Source organism: Mastigoproctus giganteus, chromosome 5, assembly GCF_048544385.1.
Source record: "Mastigoproctus giganteus isolate SK-2022 chromosome 5, ASM4854438v1, whole genome shotgun sequence".
NCBI lineage: Eukaryota > Metazoa > Arthropoda > Arachnida > Uropygi > Thelyphonidae > Mastigoproctus > Mastigoproctus giganteus.
Genome location: NC_143579.1, coordinates 93723147 through 93746194, shown reverse-complemented (window position 1 = coordinate 93746194; position 23048 = coordinate 93723147). Strand labels below are relative to the sequence as shown.

Below are 23048 nucleotides of genomic sequence, written 5' to 3'. Positions count from 1 at the left end.
CCGGCAGCAGAGGGGATTTAATGATCCCCCGGTCTTCGTGCACTACCAGCCAATCGGTGGCCTTCCATTCCCACTTAATAGATGTCGGTCTTTAAAGGATGCTCCGTTTTCCCAGCAGCTATTAAGCCATGCATCGAAATGGGCTTGCCGTTAAGTAAGGCCCGCATTTCAGAGGGACGAGTAGTTTCGCGTGCGCTCGCAAATTACTCTGGCGGCGGCAAGACTAGAATAGCGTAGGTATGATCTGGTAAAAGTTGGTCTCTTCTATCAAGAATCGCGGACTATGTTTGGGCGAACAAAGAATTGACGTAGGAAGCAAAGCTGAGAGATCGGGATGTACAGAAAGAGAGAGAGAGTATGTGTGTGTGTATGCGCGATGTACGTTGTAAATGCATTTAAATGCAACAAAGTAGATAAAACATTCCCTTTTGCATTAACTAATGTGGAAAAGGGGGTGCTGTTATGGAGCTTCCAGAAAAATAAGATTACGAAGACGAGGAGGAGGCTCGCTAATAGCGGTCGCACGCCAAGCAGGAAATCTGATAAGAGCTACCCAGGGTCGCCTCTGACAATAGGAACTCTAAAAGGAAATGAACTGGTTTCCTTCGCGATCCTATGAAAATGGCGTTTGCATTTCCATAAAAGCGGTGGTAAGGAGACGGACTAAGAATTTAGATTGTGTCATATTTCTCTTTCGCTCGCCTCCCCATTCTCATTCAATTGCTTTGATATCTCCCGCTAAAAGGAAATAATTATATTCTATTCCTCCTTTTTTTTTCCCTCTCAGCCTCGGCTAATTCTATTAATTCATTCTTGCAGAAGCTGTATTCGGATATTTATAATAGAGTAGCTAGCATTTAAAATTAAAACTGTTTAAACGACTATTAAAAGCCATTTGAGTGCAACTAACAGCAATGCCGGCGCAGCGCACAAAGAGATAGCGAGAGGAATTTTAATGATTATAATTTTAATTCCGGGTATTCTTATGATAATTTTAGTCGCTGCGAAGCAGGCAAGAAATGATGAGGAGTGATTTCTTGAAAGGAATAAATTGAAGGGAGGAAAATAGATTCCCGGCGTACCTCATTTACATGTAAGAGATGGGAGTAAATTAGATTTATGGCTCTTGTATGAACTCAGATGGATGGACAAACAGCAGCGACTCGTAAATTCAGACGTCTGTACTGCTTCGATCTTCTTTCTTTGCTGCTGAGCAAAATAGCAGCCCAATGCGGAAAATATTCGCGCATGGAAGACTACACGCAGCCAAAGGGAAGGTTTAAAAGTTCACGCCTTTCAGAGTATCTGTAGAATGTGGCTGCTTTAGAATGAATTGCGTGCCAAGCTCATTACATACGTCGTCCACCGACGAATAATGCGAAGCAGATTTCGATATTCTCCGTATGATCGGGAAGCGAATCCAACAACAGTTTTGTAGATCCAAAGGATCAAATTTTAGTATCATTTGTTCTGCCATTGTCCAAGTTAATTCTCTGGATAGTCGAATTCCTAACGCAGTGTCATTCTCAATGTTTTACAAAAGCCCATGAAAACAATACATTTCCAAGGAATGTCATCTAAACAGATCGTGTTAACAAGAAGTTGAGCACATTTAAACACGCTAATTATTTGTCATTCAACGTAAAGTCTCGTTCAAAATTACCAAAATCTTTTTCGATTATCAAGCAAAACCACAATCCGGGGATATAAATAAAATAAATAAATAAATTTTCTGTTTATACTCCGGCACGACAACCAAGTCAGTAGAGTTTACAATAAATCGTCAATACAAATATTTATCGTATTTAGTAGTCACGGGCTTGAACCCCGGTCCACTCAAGGAACGCGTGCTATGCACTGTCGCTCCTGACCACTGGGCTACGTCAGGCCTTATGCGAAAGCACCTGCACATCGTCCTATGTATTTATAAAGATCACATCTTTCTATACCTTTAAATTAAAAAAAATAATAATAATAAAATAAACGATTTGGTTCTCTGGTAATTCTAATGGCACTTATTTTAACCTAAACCACGAATCAGCTGAAGCATGAACATAGGCCATTTATAGAATATAACTCTATCCGATGCGTAAACAAAAAGCACACAGGAACTCTTAACCAACTAACAGAGGAAGCCCAAGAGATTTTCTAGGAGATTCGGAAAAACGCCTGAAATATTTTATAAATATTTAAAAACAGAAAATTTATAGCACAGAAAAGGATTTTTTAAGTTGAGGGCGAAACATTTTAAAGTAAAAAGGAACCTTCGATCATTAGAGTTTGAGAATCACTAATTGAAAGGTACCGACACGCCCCCTTGGGGAACCGTGTCGTTTTTATGAAGCGCTTTTTAAAGAAATACAAACAAACCATCTCACTAATCCAGGAAACGAATCCAACAACGGTTTGATTGATCCAAAAGGTAAGAGAACAAAAAAGCTATTTTATTTCTATCATTCAGTATATAAACTGTGTACTTCAATACATTCATTAAATGTATTGAAGTACACAATTTATAAAAGTATGTACACGCATACATAAATTGTGTCAAATATGTTTATTTGCACTAAGAAATAATTTAAATTACAACGCTATGTTTTGAGTAACTTTTTAATATGCATTATGTAAAATTCCCATATGTTATGGTTTTATAATTTCCCGCATAAGTGCAGCTTATTCAAGTTATCCGTACAGGCGCGCTTCTATTCATATCAGAGATAATACCAAGGTATACTGGACAAGGAAGAGAAGAACATTGAAAAGTATGTCTTAAAAATAATTTGTTTTGAAATCAGAATAAAATTTCTTTGTTCGCCGTTTGCGTTCAGAATGGACGTTCTGTAATCAGTTGGTTATTTGCTGTTAACACGTGTTAATAACATGGATGCAGCTTTGAGGATGCAGTTGTCTTTATGAAACCTCAGAGAAATCTCTTTTGTTAGAAAATACCGCTGTATGCTCTGCGTTAGCGCGGGCTACTAGTGCTCTTGTGTTAAAAAAAATCGCAAAAGATAACTGTCGATTGTGCCAAATTAAACGAATCCAATAACTCCATTTATGGATTAAGATAATACTGCTGTCCCCGTAGAGCGAAGTGTTTTTTTTTTTTGCCCTGATAGAAATCTAGTTTTCGGCGTTTCGGGTCTTTCTTCAGTTATCCACCCATCGGGAAGTTGCGTAGCATTATCTGCTCGCTCTCCACCATTTCATAAATTATTGACCGAAGTGTGATCGTCATTCGCTGTCATTGTCCTTGAAACCTATTTTATACGGGGAAGTTGTAAATCCCGTTTCCGATTTCAGTTTTGATTATTCTGCCCCTTCCTGTGGGAGACAAATCTGCTTGGACGAGTTACATATGATTCACTTGAGATTTTACATTTATCCCAGTTTATTTTTAATGCTACACTCATTTCGAACAAATTTTAGAGTAGAGAAAGCTTTTACTTTTAGAAAAGGAACTTATAATTCAACGCAAGAAGAGCATACCAGATATATTTAAATAAAAACAACGCTGAATTACAGTACATAAAAATACAAGAGCTGGAACAGAAACAGTGTTTGATACATCACAAACCGCCATGTTGGATTTATAATTACAATCATAACGCTTTAAAAATCAAAATACTGCATTTAAATCAACATCACATTTCATTATGGCATTGATTTCTAGTGAAAAAAATTTATTATGCCATTCATTGCTAGTGAAAAAGGAGGAACGGAGTTTCTCCTTTTTCACTAGAAATGGAACTGAACCCGAGAACACGATCGCTGCTCATGCAACTGTAACAACTGCACTAACCCTGATTCTTAATCAGGTTTCTGACACTCAGAATAAAAGTGCCCATGCATGTTCGCATCGAAAGCCTGGTAGTGCAACTGAGAGTAAAAATGCTCGTATACACCATTTCTAATGCATTTAAAATAACGTGCTAATACGAATACGTGCTAATCTTATCTTTTAAGAGGTTAAAATATCTTCGAAATGCTAAGCACGATAAATCTGCAATGATAACTCTTAACATTCGTCAGCGTACAATAAGACATTATTCATATCCAAGAGGGTCTCATTCTGGGGAAGTATCCGACGTAGTTTACTTAAGACAGCTCAAGCAGCATCTTCCACAGCTGTTCAAGCGGTTAATAGCATCACTCCTTTTATCTGTTCCGGATGGTTTAGGAAAATAAATGTGCCCATTGGATAAATATGGAGAAAATCCAGCTCAGAGCCACCAGCATTTATTCTCGTTAAACGAAATCGTGATTTCATTTAATTTGGAAGAAGTTCAGGCGTTTATTTTAACTGCATGCACACACGATTATACCACGTTGTAAATGACAGCTCAGTTCCAATACAAGTATTATTATTCGGAATCCCAAAATTTTTGATATCTGATTATGCGCTCTGATATTACGAATTCATCTCAAAATCACCATTTCAACTGAAAAGAGAATTCTTGAAGTCATCTCGTCACCAATAATTATCGAATTCACAACAGTGCGACTCTTATAAACGTGCCACCAGATCCTTTTTGCCATGGAATTTCAATTTAATAATTATTGGTAGGCTCATGTTGTAGCACACACGGACAAAAATTAAGACTGTTGCGGTTTCGCAATTCCAAACTCCATTCGACCATGGACATTGAGTCTGGTCGATCACTCTTCAACGGGCTAAAGATTCCTTCAGTGGTATTATTGTTCTTTTATTCTTTAGCCCGTTGAAATGCGAAGTTACAGTAGTACGCATCTTTCAGCTTACCATGATTCAGGCCATTATTACTGAATACGGTGATGTTGTTGTATTCGTCTTTCTTGCTAAACTCCTCTAATCTTTAAGTAGTAATCTTGAAGTATAGAACAATTTTTTTTTATATGGAACGTGCTACTATACTTGAGAGTAGACTGGGCGTGCGCTAGTGAGTACTGCCAAGGTCTTTTCACAGTGTGTGGCTGACGGTATAATATGAAAACAATAATTTGCAAGAAAGAAAATGGAAGATACATTATTATTATATGTACATATATACGCGTGTATCGAATTATACGGGAAGGATTTAGATCTAAGTAAAGGTAAACAGACAAACAAAAAAACTGGAGCGGCAAGTTTAAAAGTAAAAACATAATACATAGGATTAAGTGGAGAATAAAATTAACTCTCTAGAAACAACTTAAATAGAAATTAGGAAGCAAGAGAATCAGTCAGCGTGGAAATTGGCAGTCAAAATAAAGCAAACAAGAAGAAAGACTTTTGTTTGAAAAGGCACAGTAAACAAAGTAACTTGAATACTTATAAAACTGAATGCTTGGACGAATGCAAAAAGGCAGCCACGCAAAGTAAGTTTTCATCGGATAATTTCTAATGGGTAAGGAGGAGTTATGATATTCGAATACACGCAAATTCTCCCTCGGAAATCGGGGTATGGAAAGGAGTTGCGGTCTGAGGAATGAAGATTTATTTTGAAGTGTGCGTATGTGTCCAGGGCAGGGCTGTTTGGCTGGCCTCAGACACAAAGAAAAGAAAATGAAAGATAGTATTAGGCAACGTTTAATAGAAAAATTAATACAATGTGATGTGAACCAGCGAAAAAGACGGGGGAAAAAAATGAAGCTGAAGAAAATGGCAAAGGAAGGATGGAAAGACGAAGTCAATCGCCGGAATCCAGATGTAACGTTGTCAGACTGTGATCTGTTGCTTATTATGGACAAGGATATTGAAATTCCTGATTGAGTTCAGTGTCCAGCTACATTAGCCAGAAGAATTAGGAACCGGAGATAAGAAAATATAATTGTCTGCGGAGAGAATTAAGCATCCTTGCCAGAAGGATGGTTTGGATGATGCATACAGAAATGCCGGATACTTATTCATAAACCTGCAATTTACAATATTTGTCTCATGCATTTCCTGTAATTCATAAACCTCATTCAATTAATACATAACAATACATATAATTTATAAGACACAAATGGCAGTGGTCCAGCAGAACCATCGGTCTAATGGACATTAATAGTCGTGTAAGAAATTACATAAATATAGTAGGGAAGGGACTAATTTTTGAGTACAGATTTTATGTATTTGAAAGTGAACATCCCCGTTAATTGTATCATTTATTGGTTGGCTGAATCTTTTAAACTGCTACTAACAAGGAAAATTTATATTAATAATGATGGAGATAATTGAGCAGAAAAGATATCTGCTCAAAAGATTCATAAAAACCTCAAGATTAATATGAATTTAGTCGGATTTAGAAGGCGTTCAATTGTTAAGAGATCGTGATTTAAAGAGCATTATTTTGACAAGATCTTATACAGTTACGAGGATTAGATTTTAAATTAGAAATATACTGATATTAACGTTACAGGTTTGGTTAAGTTCAACATCTTTGAAATAATTCGTAATTGATTGTTAAGATAATACTGAGGCGAATTTTGGGAATAGTAATAATAGATACACGTGATTAATTGAAGTTTCATTTTACATTGATTAGCGTCATTAAAAGAATTTTAAATTAATGACAGAAAATGCAAATACAGAAGATTGTAAATTTAAATGAAGAAACGAATTATTTATTAGCAATAGTTCTCCTTCATGTATGTACCGTATATGTGTAAATGGCCCTTTTGTATAAATAAATGTTTTACTATGCTGTTTTATGTCAACTTGACTTGGTTATAAGATATGCACAATTCTGCCCAATACACATACTTGTAAAAAAAAATATAGGATCTTCTGACCATATTGAGAAGTTGTTGGGTGGTTGGTTGTTTGGCTGTTTTAGGGTTTTACACGTATCAACAACTTAGGTCATATGGATCGTGTATAATGTCTCTAAATTGCGTGTGTTATGTGGTCGATTTGCTGGATGAAAAGCCCGAATGTAAGTCTAGGAGATAAAAACCACGCTACCCTCTTCTGAGACCGACTAATTCAGCCACATTGGAAAAAATCCCCACAGAAATCCTCTAGTTATGGACAGGATTCCAACTGGGATCTTTTCCACCCGGTGTGGGAAGGACGGTGATTTTATATCACCTGCGCTACCCACGAGGACTTTATTGAGGCCTTGAGTCTTAGTGATATGAAGACAGCTGTCTCTTCAAAGATTACAGAAATCGCATTACTAAAGTAAAGGATGATAGCATAAAATAAGTAAAAAACAAGGTATAAAAAACATGCGAGTTTCCGATTTGTAACTTCCATAGAACTTTGTATCTTAGGAGCTTTTCCCCCCAACTTCATAAAGCATCACCTTTTGAAAGTAAAATGGGCAAGAATGAAATATTTTCAGCTTTTAATACCGAACCATTTAACATTTATTGTACGTGCAAAATGCAGCACACGTGATGAAAGTGCAAATTACCACCAGTATCCCCTGTCAGAGAAAATTGATTTCTACTTAGAGTATCTGTTTCTATTTTTTCGAAGTATTTTCATATTTTCAGTGATAAATAGGCAATTTCATCGAAGCTTTATAAGGTTCCATTTTATCAGCACTGCAGTGACCTGTAGAAGCGGGCTGGGAGTGAAATATTCACTAGGCCTACCTAGTTAATCTCTTTCTCTTTCTCTCTCTCTATAGAAAAGTGTTACTTCTACGAGTGTATATTTTTATTTAACTTATCGCAGTTGTAAGCGACCCTTTCATTTTTTTTAATGGAAAGCATCCTCTCCTTATATCTAAGATAAAAAAAAAAAACTGTTCCTGATTTAATAACTCCTTTTCAGGTTCCTAAATCGGAAGGTTAGTGTACGCTACCAGCAAGTAACCTCTGCTGATGGTTAACACCAAATAATCTTAAAGAAATATTCTTAATTAAGAAAGAAAATACGTAAGTGAAGATCTTATGAACTGATTAGGATAAAGATCTTTTATATTTTTAACGATAAGCTTAGGAGATCAAATATTAGACTTTGATTCAACTGTTACATATACAACCAGTGTAACGCTTTCAATTGTCTTACATCTTCATTTCAAGAACCGCAATAAAACAAAAAAAATTATAAATTATAAAAAATTATAAATTTAAAGACGCAGACTTTAGAAGCATAAGCAAGAAATTAGGCTAAGTAATTTATTTGGAAAATTATGGGGGGGGGGTGTTCCTCTTTTCCCGTAACATAACCAGAAATAAACACCCCTTCACGATCCGTGTGAAGGGGCAACGTCCTTGTTACGTTATTTACTTTCAACCTTTATATGATCTTTCAATGGTGCAAAATATGAACAATACACATATGAGGAACTGAAGCTGTATCGATTTCCACATGACCGTGGTCGAAAGAATTCTAAGCCGCTTGCTTCTTCTACCCAAAATCTTTAAGTATGCTAACATGCGTAGGTTTTTCTACGATCTTCCAACAAAAATTAGGAGCAGCATTAAACTGGGGGTAGGAGTTTTCTTTTACGTATAGATCTACAGAAACTGGAACGTCGCCCTCATTTCTATTGCGATCGGATGTCAGAGGTCATTCTCTAGTTTCTTTATAAAGTCGGCAGGATGGCAAACTGCCGATTCCTTACTACGCTCTTAGCCAGACCATTCTTCCATTCCCTTTCTCTACCTCACCGCTGCAGTCAGGTTTTCAATGATGTCTGTATTGAATAGAAAGGTGTGGGACGGGAGCAGATACGAGTGAGACCTCGCTGCCTTTCACGTTCAACCTGAGCTACATAACGGACATGCAGATAGAACTTCCTGCTGTTTCGCCAACGCGAGGGTTTTCGGCTACAAACAGAATGGAAGACCCTCGTAGAGGAACAAATGATGATTTCCCACGTGACTTGCCTCACACTTACGGGCGAAATTCCAGTTTAAAGAGTGCGCGGATTCCTTACTCAGTTGTGACTCGTGTGAAGGTCTCCGGCTTCGATAAAATCCACGTGAATTTCATCGTTGGTTAGTCGTGAATTCCGTCGTTCTTCTTTGAACGTCACAATTTTCTATCAGTGGCTTTACGACAGTAAAGGGAAGCGCGCCGGGTCTTGGTGTGTTGGACAGCGAAGCAGTCGGCCATGAACGATTACTTTTCACTGCCAGCACTTCTCACTTCGTGCGGGAGCTTACGACATATTTTAGTTTCGGATGCTGCGGCTGACAGTGTGACGAAAGTAGCCGTGTCTTGGTCACCCCGAACACGGGTGCATGTCACGATATCATCAGCATCCCTGCTCTGGTGAAAGGATACCTAATCTCATATCTTCTCTATCATGTTTGAGTATTAGTGGCAGCCCACTCACATCACGCCTCGGATAATCCACGCCGGCAACGAGGAAATCATCTTTGCCTGGCATTTCCTAAATAAAATAAGCGTGCCCTTTAAAGACAGATTTCTTGAGTTTTTTTTTTTTTCTAAGAATATCCTTCTGAACTCATCTCTGCTCAGATGAAATATTTCATTACTCGAAATGGATTAGTGTCGTGAAATGAGATAAAAATAAAACAGGATTTCGTCACACGTTTAGTGGTCCATTAAAAATACTGATGATATTAACACCGCCTACGTTTTTTAAGAAAGATTTTCTAATCAATCTGATTCTTGAGGAATGTCAGAATAGCAACCGCAACTACAGTTTCATGATGGCTGCGTCAACCCAGCTATTCGACAGAGTACTTAGAGATACTTTTGTTAATTAACAGGTCCACTGACTTCCTAGAAGTCTTTTGATAAGTGGTTAAAGATGGCTATGTCATCGTATAACCTGTCCCATCCTATGAGATGAAACCATCCAACAAATGAATCCGTTTTGTCTCTTTAAAACAATAAAATTTTCATTCTATTGTGCTGTCAGGGTAAGGAAATCACGGACTGTGGAACCTTCGATGTCGTTTGTCACATTTTGATCATCCAGCCAATCTATTCACAATCTCTGGTAAAATCTGAATATCCAGGTTTAATTCTCAGGATAATTCAGATTTTTTTTTTTTTTTTTGGCTGGTGCAGCATAAGCTCCAGGCTTCCTTGTACCATATGGCTAATAATAATTCGCCCTATCACACTTACAATGCGTGGCACAATAAGAGTCAATCAATTTTTGCTGGTCTACAGCAAGAAATCTTAGTCTAAATTTGATGTTTATACTAGCTTATTGACTAACTATGCGCATCATTGCTTCTTGAAACCGATGTTTACATGGACATCATGAACATTATTGGACAAGGGTTAAAAGCGTTTTAAAAAATTTAATGATAAACAAATTTAGTGTTTATTATATATAAATATGGTGGTACTTGGGATATACCGTCTATACAAATACTATAAACCACATTGGTGAAAAATATCCTCTGTTAAGGAGTGGTGAAGAGTCTAACACTTTATTTACTGCTCGTTCTTATTGAACAACTACCCAAAATAAAGATTTAGTTAGTTTAATTTCTTCATATGTTATAAATATTTACATCCCAACGCATTCAGAACTTCACCATCATAATATTTTTACATTGCGAAAAGCCTTGGAACGGTTGGAATTTTCTAATAAAGATATTCAGGTTTATATACATGAGTTATCCAACTGAAATATTTCTGGTATACTTTTGGTTAAAAATTGAACAGCTAGAATCGGGTTATACTTGTTTTGTGGCTTGCGGTTAAACTAACCGTGGACAATGAGTTCTATTTTTCTTTTTCTCTCTGTTTCGATTCTTCATTTGAAAATTTTGAAATTGAAAATTTTTATCGCCGGATATAGAGACGAAAACGTCAAATTGGCACTTTTATATTTTATATAACAAATAAAACAAATTATGTACACATTTTATGCAAAACTGCTAGAAATATTTCTCGTTAGTTAGTTTAATAACTAACCTAACCAGCAGAATGCATGGAATTCTTGATCTATTATGGGTCAATCAACAGAACTGGCGAATTTCCCGATTAAAGTAAAATCACTGCCCTACATATAAGAATGAAGTCAAAACGTGTCCTAACCCTTAACATTTATCAACGCATTTTCAAATATGTTTGAATACAATTTGGTGAAGTCTCGTGGAAAATACCGCGTCTGTACGCTTTCTCAGAACGCTGCAGTCCACAGTTTATCTCAAATCTATTGAAATAAAAAATGCGTGTTTGCGCAAGCGTTGGAAGCATTTCAAGGTTAATCAAAGTTAGAACTTATCAACAATATTGACTATTTATTTACAAAACGAAGTGGTACAGCCAAAGATCTTCAGCATTCCTCTTTTGCTGAGCTTATTCACGATAACTGGGCCTATGTCCGCCTAAATTAAAAGTGATTGTTAATTTTCGTTTATTGATCGGTAATAATTATTCGTGTCTTTAATTTAATAAAATATTTTTGAAAAGTTGGAAATGTCGAGGATATTGTCTGCAAGCAAACTACAGACATGCACACAGAGTGTTACCACCCATAGGACAATTAAATTAATAACAGATTGGTAATAAATCGTAACTTCTACGAACTATCGTAATGTGTAGTTCATTAAAAGAGTGATTTGTAAACAAAGAGACAATAATTACACGCAATGTGGAAACTTAAAACACCTTTAATTATACGTGTTGGTTTACTAACTAAACTTTTATACTAAACAGTCTTCTACAAAATATATATAAAATCTCACACTTCAGAATAAGGATGTGAAGAAATGGAAACTGTCAAAACTACTATAACTCGAACATATATCAGTAAAATATTTCTATAACCCGACAATATCTTATCTAAGATTACGCTTTCTTATTGTTTCCGGAAGATTCGCTGGATGTTGTCGAGGCATCACTACTTGGCGAGGTTCTGAAGTAATTTCTCAAGGGTTTCAACAGTTCTTTGATCACAGGGGCACTCCACGTTTTACCCAGCAGTCGCCTTCTCTTTCCCAGGGGTATGTTACCAACATCAGTATAGTGACGAGGAAAACCAAATATTTCTTCGAGCTCTGTCACCCACAAAACATCTCCTTCGCCAGCCATGGTGACCGGAAAAAGACATTCTTTACCCTGCCTAAGAGAATTGCTGTTGGTTGTCACCGTACGCACCTTCTCCATTGCCGCTTTCCTGTTCAGGTAAGGCGTGAGTATGCTGTCTAACGTGATGCTGTTTTGCGTAATATACCCTTCCTCGATGCAGTTCTGGATTTCGTACATGCCGGGAATGTTACCCCAGAAATAGCGAGCCCGAACCTGAGGTGAAAAGTCCTTGGCATCTATCATCGCAGGCTCGCACTCCAGGTAACGTGAGATGTCTTCCTTATATCCTTTTGGCATTGACGCCACATTCTCAAAGAGCCAGAAAACGTGTCGTCCCTTGTTGGATAACTGAACGGCCTTCAGAAGTCGAAAGAAATCGAAGAATAGCTTACCTGTTCCTTTAGGATGATACAAACCTCTTCTTGCAGGGTTCACAAGAGACAAATCATTACACGGAGAACCCCCGATGACCAAATCCACCGGACATAACTTGGCTACGTCATTCTCCGTAATAAACTCGATATCACCCAGGTTGATAATTCTGCTCTTGTGTTGATACGCGGCCACGTTCATGGCATCCAGATCTACTTCGCTGGAGTAATACGCTTCGATCTCGATACCCAGTTGATCCAACACATACCTGCCCGTTGCGATCCCATCAAACAAAGAAAGAACTCTGATTGCCCTTAAGTCCCGATACTCATCCCTGGAAGGAGGTAATGGAACATTTGGTTCTTTGTTCGGTAGCCGAATCGCTAGTTGATACCAGTTTCCCAAATTTTGTACCATTTTATTCAAATCACGTTCTAAGTCAGCACACAGATAGCGGGACATTGAGCAGAACTGTAGTTTAGATGTTCGTGCGTTAGAAGCCCGTTAGATATACGAAGTCTTCAGTAAACACGTAATTCCCAAACACTACCAGTATTCACAACATGTTTGAGTATTAATTCCGCTTTTCTAGTCTCGAAAAGAACGCTTGCGCGCGCCTATCATTATCCGAAAACACGTTTCCTGTGAAAAGTAACAGCTCGTGTATGTTTATTTTCTCACGTCTCAAAGTGTAAACTGTTACCCCCCCTTATGGCAATCTCGCTGACTATGTGCTAGATACTCTTTTGGCCAAAACTTCCGTTTATAAAAATGTCTAGTAGTATTACAAGTTGTCCTACATTATTCTACAAAATGATCATTTGAAATAAACGTTGTAGTCAACTCACCCCGTGGCCAAAGGCAGATAGATTCGCATATATTAGATACACGCTTATGTTTTATATTTAAACTGAAAATAAGATTTATTTGTTGATTCCCTTAGTGTGTCTTTAGCCACAAGCTAAAGACACACATCGCGTAGGAGTTGAGGAAAATAAAACTGAAGACACTTAAATATGAAATGAGAGAGGGTGGGAAAGAGAAGAAGCAGCACGAGATGATTTTAAACAAACAAAAAGGTGAGGGAAGAATATATATACAGTACATTATACGCACCCAGTCTGCCAAGACATTTCACCCTCCACATTAGCCCTTCTTCCTTTCAAGAATAATTGAACTTCGCAATATGAAAGAAAAGTTTCTTTTAAATATCTTAATTTCACTCAACCCCTGTTTTTTTTTCATGGATTAATGTTTACAGTACAAGCAGGCAGGAAATCTCCTTCGATCAAAACCTTGCAACAGAGTCACTAATCTCTTAATTTCTTAAGAGCAATTAAGAGATTAGCTCCCTCTTAAAACCGCTGCTAATTGCCGGGAAGCTATAATGAAGCCATTTGGCGTAAAATTTAAATGGCTTGCAAAGGAGCAAAGTGCATCTGCATGCGAAAGCAAGGACAGGCACAGCGCATTCGAAGAGAAAACATTGGCTGTGCATCTTCTAAGACAGCGGCCTACAAAAGGAGAAAACACACGGCAGGCGGGCGGTAGTGAGTGGGAGAGCGTGCAACGGAAACGGAATATAAGCGGGGACGAAGCAGTTAAGGTACGGGGTTCATTAAATTAATCGTAATAATTGCCGGAACACACAGACACACGCCCAATCATAGCGACAGCCGCGATCAATTTTAGAATTATTACACGCGCTGGCACAGTTGATTTTATCCCCGCTCTGTTTATGTAAGGAACCGCAGGGTAGGGCAGGGTGCGGTGGCCGGGGGATGGCTGGTTAATGACATTAATTATGTGTCTACCATCCAGACCTCCATACGCTCCACATTCGATAAGTGGGCGTTTGTAGGAAAAAGATGTGACTTTACGACTATATTTGAGCTACAAATTAACATCATCGGCGGAAACTCTATTATCTAATGGGCTTTATAGACATAATGGAACTGGTCTCGTCTTTTCTTTCTTTCTCTCTCTCGCTCGCTCGCTCTTTTACTTTCATTACTACAACGCGGTGTCGTGCGCTTACAAAGTAAGCGATTGACTTCAAAAGTGGACCCACACAGTCGACGATCATCTCTTTTAGAGCCTTCATAAAAGATTAACCACAATTTTAGGCGTTTCTAGAAATTTTAATAATTGAAGGCCTGTAAATTCATCGTGATACTGCAGCGAGCGCCTTGGGCACCTTATTACATGGCACGTTTCAATATTAATCGGTGCTTAGTTCGGGTGATGATGAGCTATTCCCTAGTTAACTGTTAATGTCGGGGATGGAACAAGTGTTATCGAGGCTTGCATTAACTTCAAGCTGACGACAACGCCCACCAGAGACCAGGACGTGAGGTTCCACCCACCGTCAACGGGTGGATATAACGAGGACAGTGCCGACACTGATGCTGATGGAGATTCCGGGGGAATAGCGCGGTACATGAGCCGGTCACTGCCTTGCGGTGAATGAATTGGCTGCTTTCTATTCCTATCTATCTATCCATATACTAAACCTGTACGAATATATGTTAAGTTTAATCGAGGGATTAGTTTTTCGCAAGGGCATTTAGTCCTAAATGCAGGGTTTTCTTACAAACCATTTTATAAACAAATTGTGAGTTTAATGGAACGCTATTGTTTTTTTAAACAAACGAAAGCCTTTTACAGTTATTTTGGCATTTTTAATTTAGTTTTTCCCTTTAATTTTCTCCCCAAAAGATCCTTTAGGGAGTTCGCTGTTGCCGAATGACGCATACAATACAAGATTGCGTCATACTCAACTCGTCCCATTACTTAATATAATGACTGTGTACTGTTAAGCAGGTGATGGGTGTTGTCTGGTCACATAAAGGTCAAATACCACCTGCTGTGTTTTGTTAAGGTCGCTAGAGACTACCAGAAATATATAAGGATATTAACTGAGAAAAAGTAAACAAAATGCATTTCATAATTCATTGACAGAATGGCATGTTTTTCGAAATTTGTAAAAAGCTATTAACACGTGGCTCTACAAAGATTGTCCAGTTAAGATTCCAGTGAATACTTATGTTTCGAATTTTGTAAATTTTTCTTCGTCTTATACAACGTTAAAGCCCAGTAAACACAAATATAATTTTCCCAAAGAGACGTTAAGAACGGGTTCGAATTCAGTGCCCAGTTTTTTCAACTGGTTAAAATTTTGCAATCCTCTGCCCTGTTCGTCATCTAACTTTGCTATTCAATAACCCATTCTAAATGTCAGATTTATCTCTACCGCTGTTTCTGTTGAGTTTTTTTTTGTTGTTGTTGTTTCCTAATAAAAAATGCTTTCTTTATTATCCTCTTAGTGAAATCTGCCCCTTAGTATTTTGAAGTTTCTTTCAGCATACGGAATTTACACTCGGTTGCATGGTACTCCAATCCGACTTTTGTTTGTAGTGCTTTTTGCAATGACATTGTTTAGAAGTCATTTTCAAATCATCCTTTACGAGGCGATGATTGGACCGCATTTGTGATATTGCGTTCAAGTCTAGAGACTGCATCTAAAAAAGAAGAAAAAAGAGACAACCTCTGCAGAGAGTCCAAAGATGCACATACGAAGAACAGCTTAGAAGGAATTAACTGGAGAGTTTGGCAACAACCAGACATTTAAGGAAAGATGCAATTGAAGTGAATAAGGCACGGAAGGGACTCAGTAAAATAAACGAGCAAGGTTTGTTCTCCCTCTTGGGTAAGATACGAACTAAGGGATACAAATATAAAATCTCAGGGAATAACAGAAGATGGGATCTCGTGAAATTCACTTCTGGGCAGAGGTTGTCGAATATTGCCTCTCTCATAACGAAGGCAGAGAGTAAAACTATATTACCATGTGTGGATGGTATGAAGATTCTGCTGTATTTTATTTTTATTATTTTATTTACTTTTATCTGATGTAGAAAAAGTTTGCTTCCTTGCATAATTCGGCCTTGCTAGTACTAAATCCATAAATATAGGGGAGAAACTAGCTTAGAGCGACTGAAGGAAGAGGCACACCGGGAAGAAAGCTCACAGATGGGAAAACCCGAATAAGGCGAGAATACAAAACAAGTTTTGAAAGCAATACAAAAAACCAAATTGGAAGAACACGCAAGTGAGTAAAAATTCACGTATAATGAAAGTAACTTCATATTCATTGGTAAAAGGAGGAAGATTGTAGTAAAAAGGAAATAGAAAAATAATCAATTTATATTTAAGCTTTACTTGCTATAAAATATGGTTAAAAGCTATCATTAATTGACCAGTGTAATAAAAAAAATTGATTCCAATATGCAGTCACCAAACAGCTGCATTTCTTCCGATCAGTTCCAAATTAAAGATGGCAAAACCTAATCCTTCGCGGTTTGTGACTCAGCCACAGGACCCGGACTGCCGTTCCGACTCGTCACACTTATCATAAAAAATAAGATGTTTATTAATGAGTCTTCCGTTTCCTAAAATTTTCCATTTCGACCCCTGCTCAGCCATGAAAGACCTTGCACGTTTAAGGGGCCCATGAAAATTATAAAACGAAGTAGCGATAAGGTGGGGCCCAGACTGACTTCAAGTTTAATCACAAACTATTTCTCCAAGCTAACTTCAGTTCTCACTACAGATTTGGCATTTTATACAAGCTTTTTATTCTCCTTAAAAGATTATCTTTAATGTCAAAATTTGGTAAAATTTGAAACAAGTTAATATTGACGTATTTTCTGTTTTTTTAGATTAACAAATCATAAATAGTTTCCTATTGTACATTACTTTTCTGTAATGTTTTCATGAAAATCTTTAATTTGGCATCCTTTGTTTGGCCAAAAATCTAACTATTCTCCACCAAGGTCAAAAATTAATTCTTACTTCCTTAAAAATGCATGCATAGTGTAGATTTTACCTGGTATTCTAAGGAGTAAAATTCCTGTAATTTCCCCATTCAATTTCATTTTTTTCTTTTTATATGTTGGTACAATTCAATTGCCTTATTCCAACCTTTTGGAAGTTTCCTTATGGAAAATGGCCTTTGAATAATGTTAAATAAACACTATGTTCTCTCCAGCTTTCATTTTTTTTTTAAATTTTCATCTATATTTGCTGTCTTTCCATCTCATGACCATTTATACTTCTCTCCAGCTGTCAAAATTTAATCGTTGCAGTTTTCATTAACACCTGCATCTTTTCCATGCTTGATATTTCTTATGACTTTTTCTACCTGGGTATGTTAAAGATATAATCTGCATAAAATGCTTAAACAGATTATAGTTAACATAAAGTAAACCTTTGATATTTCATATTTTTAACTAACTGTAGATGTATTAGGCTATAATATCGGAACAGCAAGTCACATGGAATACTGATAACCAATTGCAGGGAAAAAATTCTCAAAAGTAAGGTAACAAAACTCTGAATAAAACAAAAAAAAAAAAAAAAATTTAAACCCCAGAGAACATTCCAAATAAACAAAATGCAACTATTACATCTCGATTTTTAAAACAAAGCGAAAAGGAGGCCAACTTAAAAGCCTCCTTTTTGATTTTTTGCTCAAAAAAGCCTATGATTTCACACGAAAGAATTGCTACCATACGAATTTTCTAATTGGTATTATGAAACCAAATGATGCAAGGAAGTGAACCTTTTCTACATCAGTCAAAAAATTAATTTAATTAAATAATAATATAAAAACCAAATAAAACATTTGTATACCATTGCCATTCCCAAAATGTAATCATCTAGTACCATCTTGAACTTAGCCAGACTGACTGGCTCAGCCACGGTGGGGGGGGGGACTTATTCCAGTGTTTGACAACCCGCTGCTAATACATGAACTTCATGAAATCCGATCCCCTTTTATTTACCTAGATTTAATACGTGTTCATGGTTCCTGTCTCACCTAAGAGAGAGAGCAGACCTCCTTCATTCAATTTACTCAATCCCTTCAGTGCTTTATACACCCAAGCTGGCTCTCCCTTTAATGTCTAGTTGCAGACCACACCTCTCAAGCCGTTTCTTTATGTGTATCGATTTACGCTCATCACTAATCGGGTCGCCTTTCTTTGACCTCGCTACAGAATTTCTATGCCTTTTTCGGTCTTCGGACTTGAATAAAATATTCCAGATGCGATCTAACCACTGTCTTGTATAGAGTGATAATGACGTCCTTTTCCTACTAGAAAACGTCCTTAAAATTGTAGACAGGACACCATATGCTTTCCTAGCCGCCTGTTTACACTGCATGGAAAATTAGTGTCAGATTGAATCGTAACGCTTTTTTCGTTCCTCTCGCTCCCTAGCTTATCGATGAGTCCAGGATTTCTGTTCCTCAAATGCCTTACATTCTGGAAGATTAAACTTAGTTACCAGAGTGCTAAGAAATCTATTTATAATTAATAAATGTTGATACGAATCCATCATAAATTCACCCTTCCATAGAGAAATACTATGCTTATTGAGAACAGGTAAAGTTTGATGGTACATCAGTGGAAAGAGAGGTCTATTGAAGCTTCATATGCATTTAAGTATTACATTCGTACTTCATAAGCAGCTGGTTAAAAGTTAATGTCCAAGTTTAATAGTAATTCTACGGATTTTGGTTCATATTTATGATAAGTTGTTTTCAAATGTAGCATTATTTTAAATTTGGAAAAAATGCACGAAATTTTATCTATAGAATAGTTGTTTCAGTTGCATACAAGCTGGAATAGGTATCAAACCCACATCAATATCTCAAACCCGCAATATTGCGAATTTTAATTAGGCAAATTCATAAACTTGTGCGCGTGCATTCAGATATATCGTGAAATATTTTACGAAGTCTGAGTTAAACCTTTTAGAATCGGGAGCCATAATGAGATGAAAATGTATCCAATTACTTGATCGAAGTAAACTGAAAATTAATTAACGTTTGTAGTTTTCCTTTAGATGACATTGAGCGTGACCTGACAGTTTAGGCGTGTCCAGTGCGCGGTAGTAAGCGGGGTTATTGGATTATTTCTTCGTGATTTTCGATGTCCCACTCCTTTATTGCAACAGCATCGTGGACAGAAGCGTGTAATGTTGTTTCTGCATAAATCCCTTCAGTGGATTCAAAGAAGGACGAATGTGATCTCCATTACTACCTTTCATAGAGAGCTTTATTCAGACCAGGGTTAAGACCAGAGTTAAGGGTTATTTTCTTATTTTTCCCGCTATAATTTTTCTCTCTTCTCCGCTCTTTATATTTCTCGACAATCCCGCCCGATAATCCCTAAGAGGAAGTGTGCACGCGGTGGTTATCTATTCATTAGTATCGCAAATTAATTTCGTCGTGTGTCTTCCATTTTAACCAGTTCCCGTTCGTTCTTTAATTTCGATGGCCTCCATCAGATAATAACCCCCAGTACACAAAACAAAAAAAAAAAAAGAAAAAAGAGAGGCAGCCTGTGAACAAATAGAAAAATTAGTTTCGCTTAATTATTTAAAGAGAAAACTTAATTAACCCGAGAGACTTTTCTTTTCTCTTTATCGTAATTCACCCTATTATAGGTTGATGCGCACTTGTCGACTAAATGAAAATAATTTACAAAGAATGGCTTAAATAGCGAGTGAAGTAAGCCTTCGGAGCTCATTTTCTGAAAAATTAAAGATGAAGTTTCCCCCTTCAAACTCCTCAAGGATTGTCGTGAAGCAGAGAATTACAGGCTAAACGTATTAAGACTGCAGATAAATCTGTTTGCTGTGAGAACGAGTGACTCCTCGCAACTAATCGGATAAATAAGCTACAACGCTAAAACTAAAGCCAAAACCTTTGCATTGAATTAAATTTAAACAACATCAGTTCATTTATTAATTATTGCCCCCTTGCTGTAACTACTCCATCGGCGCATCTATCGCTCACGGCTCCTTTTCGTCTCCCTCTCTCTCTCTCTCTTCTCTCTCGCACGTGCAAAAGAATACAGATCTGAACAAAAAGGAACTGTCTCTCTTAGAATGGAGGCTGAAGGGAGGCGGGCGAAGACAGAAAAGAATATAATGCGGTCTTCTGCCCGTAAGTAATTAGCGGCCAATAACGACGGCGTATCAGGTGCAAGTCATTATCCATCGGCACTGCACACTACAAGGAGATATTTCCGGCTGACACTTTATTAATTAATGAACAATTCCTGCCGTTAGGGGCCGCTAGCAGATAAACAGGAACGGAAGAAGTCGGGAGGGAGGGAGGGGGAACAGGAGGGGATGGAAGAAAGAGGGCCCCTGAAAGTAATTATAGTGATTAACGTCGCTTCTCATATTCAGTGTGTTCTCCATAGGGTGCGGCCTAATTAGCAGGGATCAAAGAAAGCCAGTAATCTGGATCGGCGGAAAGAGAGAAAGACGGAGAGAGAGAGATCGTCAATTGGGTATTCCCGCAGTAGCGGAGCGAGATGAGGTAGCTGGGTTTCAGATGGTAGACGGAGGAAAGTTTAGAAGGTGGTTTGACCGAAGCGATAGTTTTATCTTCGGTTCTCTGAACTGGGTGCGCTAATTAGCTAGTCTCTAACTGCACACGGCCGGAAAATATCTAAAGTACACCACAACCTCTATTATAATGATCGGATGGAGATAATTAAGCTCGGAGATACTTGAATAGCAGTGCATGCACACGCACACAACAAAAAGAGAGAAAAATGTTCAGAGTAAATAAGCTAGCCTCCGTGGACTACAGTGCAGTCAGGCTCGACTCTCTCTCTCTCTTCTTCAACTCCCCCCCACGCTCCCCTTGCTGTTTACAGTGAATTAATTAGTAGCTTACAGATCTCCAAAGCAGAAGAGAACAGAAAAAAGAGAGAGAGAGAGAAATGTCTTAGTTGCATTAATTAATAGTTTTTATTTCTGGCGAGTGGGTTCAGACCGAGAAGTAAGCAACACGCATGAATATTGTTCATTCACCGACAGCATTTACCATTTGGAGATTGCAGATGGGATTAAGTTTTCTCCTACTACGAAAATAATGTTTCGTTGTAAATCGTAATTAAAAACCTAGAAAATTTTGCAACGAAATGAAAGGCAGAAACTTTCGTCAAAGATCATTTACTGCTCGCTTATTTGAGAATCTGTAAGATCCCATTTTTTTTTAACCCCGAAAGATTTTTCTTTTTTCCAGGCAGCGAGCTCTTATTCTGTGTCTTGCGCTCATAGACTCAATCCTCGGATGTTCAGGCGCGAGTTCGAGAAATGTTGCTTTATTCGGAGTTGCCCATTTTCTCTTCACTCGTTCATTTATTCTAGCGCAAGCTGTACGCGAGCAGAGATTGAACGAACAAATCCCAAGGCACTCTAAGTGGAAATGCGAATTGAATAGATTACCGCGTGTTAATTTCGATTGCAGGCTGTTTCTGACCAAACTAACAAAAGCGTAAAATATGCCTTAAAAATCAAGAAAAATAATTCTACTTTGAATCAGTAGTGTACTTGAAGAGAAGGAATTACATCGCCAATGAACCCTATAATCGCACAACCCAAGTCACTCAACTGGAATTAATTTTGTAGGCACTTCATTCGCTGGAAATATGGCCTAAAAACGAACAATAAAATGAAACCCGATTACAGCTAAACCGACTGGATGACCAAAAAAAATTCCTTTAAGAGCGAAGTGAAAAAAATCTCCTTTCCTGGAATGAAAGATGCTCGGAGTACATACAGCAATATGATCACAGCAATACAAATGGATGCTTGCATTAATCGTCTTATATGCTCCAAGGGTGGGTGGGTCACTACTATTCTAATCTCCTTCGGTCTTCTCAATACGAGCGAAAAGTGTAATGGGCCATTTCCGTTAAAACGTGTGTCGATTGATCTGATTTCTTATATAACGACAATCCCGTCCAATTAATCTCATTTGGTAGTTCTGCAGATTTATTAAAATTACTTTACTTCTCCAAAGGCTCCATCCCCGTAGATATTTAATCACGGGCTGACTTTTCTGATTTTTATCGTTCCAGGTAATGCTAAACGATTACCAAAGCCAGGCTTTGCAGATAGTTAATCATCTCCAGGATTAAATCCCTTAAAGTAATTAGTAGGTCTAAAACTCGGTTCAGAAAGATTTGAGAAATGCGTCCGTTAAGCTTCGACAGGCAACAAAAAACTCCCAAATCATAAAATTCCACTGTGCAGTGGCACATGACATCATTAAAATTAAATCCTCATCAGGAGCATTACCAGAAAGGAACAGGCGAACGACTACAGAAAGCCATCGTTCTCGCTTTGGAAATAAGACGTCCTAAAATCAGTACATCGATTTGAACCGCAAATACGCAAACCGCACGAAACGATACGACTGGAGCTTCTAACCGTCATCGAAAATTTATTTAAATGGGGCTTTTGGAGTATTAAATTAATAGCTATACTTTTTTCCAGTTACATTAGGCATCTTCAGGAGTGTATTAATCAAAGATTTCATCCAGTCTTCCTCTTAATTAAATACGCGAGTATACAATTAGAACTTTAGGGTTTATGGCAACGAGTTCGTTCCGATAATATATAACAGAATAATAATTCTCAATAGATATATGAAGCTAATATTGTACACCAATATAGGCTTAATCAGAATACACACAAACGATGAGTTGCCACAAATTTTACAATTGTAGAATCAGTATTGCTTAAACAGTGCTATAACTATACTGTTAAAAAGATTATATATATATGCTGCTGCTGCAAGAAAATCGTTTGCTTGCGACAGCATATATACACTGTGTTCCAACAAAAAGTTCCCACACTTTGACTCGCTCCTTATCGAGAAATT

General features: G+C 37.6%; 1 protein-coding gene across 1 annotated transcript; it reads right to left on the bottom strand.

Annotated features, from left to right (window-relative positions):
* Positions 1-11683: 11683 nt before the first annotated feature.
* On the bottom strand, positions 11684-12757 carry LOC150085570 (DNA (cytosine-5)-methyltransferase 3C-like). The gene has a single exon (XM_090374607.1). The coding sequence runs from the start codon at positions 12755-12757 to the stop codon at positions 11684-11686; it is 1074 nt and encodes a 357-aa protein (XP_090230733.1).
* Between the last annotated feature and the right edge of the window lie 10291 nt (positions 12758-23048).

What these genes read in the sequence shown, in the direction of transcription:
- LOC150085570 (XM_090374607.1), bottom strand. Translation starts at nt 12,757, where the DNA reads ATGTCCCGCTATCTGTGTGCTGACTTAGAACGTGATTTGAATAAAATG.